At 37.6% G+C, this 5,764-nt stretch overlaps 1 protein-coding gene across 1 annotated transcript; it reads left to right on the top strand.

Moving 5' to 3' along the window:
• The first annotated feature begins 2,950 nt into the window (after window positions 1-2,950).
• Window positions 2,951-4,585, top strand: LOC134497874 (vitelline membrane outer layer protein 1 homolog). Its single transcript, XM_063303848.1, has 3 exons — window positions 2,951-3,197; window positions 3,289-3,401; window positions 4,230-4,585. The coding sequence occupies exons 1-3, from the start codon at window positions 2,994-2,996 to the stop codon at window positions 4,528-4,530; spliced, it is 618 nt and encodes a 205-aa protein (XP_063159918.1). The 5' UTR covers window positions 2,951-2,993; the 3' UTR covers window positions 4,531-4,585.
• The last annotated feature ends 1,179 nt before the right edge of the window (window positions 4,586-5,764 follow it).

Below are 5,764 nucleotides of genomic sequence, written 5' to 3'. Positions count from 1 at the left end.
AAGATCAGTTTCATAACTTTCTAGGTTAAGCTAAAGTTCATTAAGTCAGTCTGTCAACCCAACCCAGGTCTGCATCTGCATGTTCCAACAGCTGAGACATTCCTGTCAACAGCACCTGCAAAACTTAGTACTGACTTCTGATAAATTAATCCAACACTATGCAATCTATAATGTTGATAACAGAAGTATTTTGTAGGACTCTTTGAACTGTAACTATATAGTAAGTTGGAAAATGCATCTACATAATTTGCACAGCCAACAAGATTAATTTTAAAAAATTATGTGTTTGAATTAACTATCGTAGATTTACCTGAACCTAAAAATTCTAGACATTTGGCCTTGGTGTTTGACATGAGATTACCAGTAGAGTTTGCTCATTTTCTTGCCACGTCTGAGTACAGGGTTACCATTGCTGTTCTAGGGCTAACAGCAAGCAAAAAACAGCACAAGAAACTAATTAAAATAAATGTTTCTGAGCATTGCAGTTTGTACACATATAGCTACTAGACTGCTAAAGGAGAAGGCTCAAAACATTCGTTTTGGGACACTGTGTTTTAATTCTATGCCTAAGGCACTGGGAAAATCAAACTGGAATATGAATTAAGTTTGGAACATATCGTATCGGAGGTCTACCATGGAATACAGTTTTCATTTTAAATTGCTATTATATGTAGGGTGGAGTCATTATGAGGTTAGTGGCTATCTCTTTTTTCTCCATCATAGCATCAGTGAAAATGCCCTAAACATAGTCGATCCTGTGTCTCCAAGCTTGTTTAGTAAACACTGTTTTGTGTGTCTCTGTATGTGTGTGTACACATATACCATTAGTTACATTTTGAATTGTCTGGGAGTTAACCTTGAATTAAGAGACATGGTACACTTTTACATATCCACATATGTATGGTAAAAAAAAAGGTGAAAGGTCCTCTGTGCGAGCACTGAGTCACATCTGACCCCTTGCGGGGAATGCTGCTTTCGCAAGGTTTTTCTGGCAGACTATAGGGGGGTGGTTTGCCATTGCCTTCCCCAGTTGTCACCCTTCCCGGCAAGCTGGGTACTCATTTTACTGACCTCGGAAGGATGGAAGGCTGAGTCGACCTGAGCTGGCTATCCAAGAATCCAGCTTCCACTGGGATCGAACTTGGGTCGTGGGGCGCGTTTTCGGTTGCAATACTGCTGCCTACCATTCTGCGCCACACAAGGCTCTATGTCATATCAGGACTGATAACGATAACAAAAACTTGTAGGAAAAACTGAATTAAGTAATAATAGAGGAGTGATAAAGTATAAAAGAACTTTATTCTTGAAGGAAGATTAATTTGTGCGATGTGGGTCTTGCACAAGAATAAAATTAATTCATATATAATTGAGATTAAGGTGACATCTTAGGCCTATTTTATGAAGTGGTTTGATGAGAGATTTTGACAGGCTCTGAGGTCACTAAACAAAGCTGATGGCTGAACAGAGTTTGGAATTTGGTCTACATGTAATCTAAAACTGAACATTACATTGGTCTGCTTGTTCACTGTACAGTAATTGGGCCAGATAATTCTGATTTTCACAGTATATTTCCCTATAGATTTCTTTTCCTCAATGGTACAGATTCAATGTGTTCACTGAATCAACATATCTATTGCCATCCTCCCTGTCCCTCCTGATTTTTAAAGTTTTTAAAAATTATTTTAATTTAAGAAAACCATAAATGGGTATCTTGCATGCTGCATAGCAATGTACCATTATCTACCATTTTCTTTATTTATAAAAAGCCTATGGGTCCCACAGAGACCTGATTGGCACTCTTAGAAAAAAACTTGGTGCGTAGCTTGTTCAGAAGTGTGTTCATCAGGAAAAAGCCAAAAATATGCTATGGATGGCAAGCAAGCAATATTACAAGCTTGGCTTCAGATAATTGGCTGCTTTGTGATAGGACAACTTTCCCCTCAGCAGCCATTTAGTGAGAGAAGCCACAACATATATATATTTATTTGTTCATTCCTTGCCACTTTTTCTCCTAAATATGCTCTCAAAATATTAAATGTGTCCACTAGCCCACCAAAATTATCCTGGGTAAGAAAATTATGATACCAATCGAAGCGAATATTTGTAGCTCAGGGTTGAACTGTGGAGTCCTTGGTGCTCTCTGAGCCTTGTTGTTTTCTTGCAGACGTTTCATTGCCAGACTAGGCAACATCTTCAGTGCAAAGAGGGAGTGGGCCTTGCTCTCAGTTTATATACTGTGGCTTGCTTGTGTTGGTAGGGGTGTTGTTCTCTCCTTGGGAGTTCTTTGATTGGGCTGTTGTTTGCTGCTTGGGTTAGGGTTAGGGTTAGGGCAACCAGGCAATCAACCAAGCAGCAAACAACAGCCCAATCAAAGAACTCCCAAAGAGAGAACAACACCCCCACCAACACAAGCAGGGCAAGCCACAGTATATAAACTGAGAGCAAGGCCCATTCCCTCTTCGCACTGAAGATGTTGCCTAGTCTTGCAATGAAACTTCTGCAAGAAAACAACAAGGCTCAGAGAGCACCAAGGACTCCACAAGAAAATTATGAGGTTTGCAATCTGAATCTAAACCTAAACGTATTCATTCGGAATCTAATGAAATAAAATCAGATTTCCTTGTGATTAAACTTAAGATTCCTTTGTTCATGAAGTAAGAATGTGCAAATGCTTTGAACAGATTAATATCTGGAAGTTCCACAGGAGTTGAGACTAAGTAATTGGCTCTGTTCGGTCATTAAAGGGAAAAATATGGTTTGAGCTATTTTTGTCCCTGGTACACATTTTTCAGGGACAAAGCTGAGGGAAATCTTCCAGATTCAGTTAGCAGTTAGAGTTAATTTCTACTGCTCATTATCAATGTATGTTTATTTTTCCAAACAGAAAGAATATATCATTGCAGTGACACCTGTGAAGATAAACTGAAGTATAAAGTACAGGGAGCATAACGTGTTCGGCCCATTTCATACCTCTTTGGCCAGCTTCTGTGAAAATGCAGCCTCTTTCTGTCACCCTTCTTTTTGCTTTGGTGTGCCTTGCATCAGGTGTGGATAGGCAGCTTGTCAGTGCTAATGGCACCTTTGCAAACAGAAGAGATTATACCTCGATATCAGTAAAAAATGGAGGACGTTGGGGGGTTTGGACATGGATTGACAAGTGTCCACCAGGATCATACGCCATTGGCTTTACCATAAAGGTAACCATGTGCAGTGCCTGTTACATGCATTGAATCAAGTTATGAACTTGTTATCTGAATCTCAACGTGTTTTTTCCTCTTATTGCATTAGGTGGAGGAGTATAGAGGTATTAGCGATGACACTTCACTCAATGGAATCCGATTATTCTGTTCAACTGAACAAACCAGCAATATTATGTATACTGTTGAATCTGAACCTGGAGAGTAAGTTTTGTTGTCCTCAAATATCTCTGATTTATTTAATTTTATAGAAAAGGCGACACTAACACCGAAAAGTGTTACTCCTAGGCTACCTTTTCTAAATATTTGGCTCCTGAGTGAGCATACAGGAAGCAATTCTATTTTCTGTATACTAATGAAAATCTGATGGGATTAACTCTACTCTGTTGAAAGTACAAATATATCTGGTCAATGTTACTGAGAAAATTGATCATTATATGCTTGTTCTAGACTATAAGTAGACATTGTTCAACATTTTTTTAAAAATGGGAGGACTTTAAAAAGATCTATAATACCGCAATATGCTGAATCACCAGCTTTTTTTAAAGCACATAAAAAAAGAGTTGTTTGGAATTGCTTAGTGAAAAATGTGGAAACCACATCAAGGGTTTGTGAAGTGATGTTACCTGTTACATGTTACCTGTTAATTCCTATTTAAGTAAGGGATGGTTATTTATTTGCTATTCATTGCATTCTTTAACAGGCTATTATCAACTAAAATCTAATCCCAGGGAAGCCCTGAAATCTAGGTGTCATTCCTGAATCATCCTTGATTATTTTGTTTTGGTTCTAAAAGGGCTTTCTTGTAAATGAAAAAACACTGCCTGTTAAACGGGTCTTAGATTCAGTGGAGACATTCACAACCACTAATAAGACTTGTCATGATAAAGTTCACAATCGCTTGTGCAAGCTCAAAACTGATACACTGTATTGTTTCTTAAACAATACTCACACAAGATATGAAATAAGCCTTCTGTGAGAGGCAGTCTGTCTTGAAAGAGACGTTGCTGACATTTTCTTTTCTCTTCCCAGATATGGACGTTGGTCAGCAATTAGATGGTGTCCACGAAATGGCGTCTTATCTTCTTTTCAGCTGAAAGTTGAAGCAGATCAAGGAGCTGGAGATGACACTGCAGTAAACAACATCCGGTTCCGTTGCAGCAATGGTCTTCAGGTCGAAGAAACTGGGGGTACATATGGTGAATACAGCGAGTGGAGTACACCCTGTGAGAGAGGTGGAATTTGTGGCCTTCAAACTAAGCAGGAGCCCTATCAGGGCATTTGGGTAGATGATACAGCCCTAAATGATGTCCGCTTCTTCTGCTGTGAATAAAGTCTGTGGAATCTAAGCGGTCCTTTTACACAATTAAATCACTGTGTGATGAATATACATTTGTTTCTCATTTGCTGCATTAAATTTCCACTGAGAAAATAGTACATTAATGGTGAGTAGAATGTGTGTGCGCATATGTGTGTGTGTGTATGTATCTGTGCTCGTACGTTTCTGGGTGTAAAAAGTAGTATAATTTCTTTATTTCCATCACTGATCATATTTTAGATAAACAGATTTTTTGGTTTTATTTATTTACAACATTTTCTGAAGACAGAGTAGGCATCACCTCAGGGCTCCCACCCAACCTTCATACACTGATTTACTGATATTTAATTTATATTTATGTCTGTGTGTGTGTCTGTGTGTACACACACACACACGCACACACAAATCAAATATAGTTCAGTAGATGAATTTAGCAGTCTTCCATTCTTCAAAATTTAACAAAACATAGAATGGCTTGGACCAAAAGAGTTGCACTTGATACATTCAAATATTGTATGTATGAACTCAAGCAATTATACAGTATATATTTCTTCTGTCTCTAACACAACAGCAATAACCGACCTTATATAACTTATGTAAAGGGAAATTACTTAAAGATTTCCATTTTATAATACATTCAAGGACCAAATCAAACTGTTTCTGGCTGTCACTTTTCTTCCAGAATGCATTATACCTGGAATTAAAACAGTAATCTAATTGATCTGCCACATATGCTAGCTGCAATTTAGTCCTGCACTAATCATCTTACATTCGAAAGGTTGCATAATAGATGAATTTGAGGCTTGTTCTCATGATGGATGTTTAAACAGCTGGGGTGACTTTGGATATCTATCTTTATAACTTGATTATCTACTCAGTCGTTGAAATAAATTGCATAAGCAGTTCATACTCACATGTAAAGCTGCCAACACAAGCCAAGAGCTCATCCTTGTGTTAATGTGTATTGTTATGAATTAATGGAAAAATATGCCAGTGAGTGAATTATTAATACCATAAAAATGATTATCAGTTAAATAACTTTTAAACCAGGATGGTCCTAACAGTGGATTTTCAGTTAGCAACCGAAAATAAAAGTGAATGTTTAGATAACACATTTTAGGTATTCTATGTGTGTTTTAATTGTTTATCCATTCTTAGGAACTTGTGGAATTACATGTGTTTGAAATCAGAGTATTTATGTAATATGGAAGGATATTTGTTTCCTTCTGAACAAATGGTGTGTGGGTGT

Source organism: Candoia aspera, chromosome 4 (genome assembly GCF_035149785.1).
Source record: "Candoia aspera isolate rCanAsp1 chromosome 4, rCanAsp1.hap2, whole genome shotgun sequence".
Taxonomy (NCBI): Eukaryota; Metazoa; Chordata; class Lepidosauria; order Squamata; family Boidae; genus Candoia; species Candoia aspera.
This window is presented reverse-complemented; position numbering and strand designations above follow the sequence as displayed.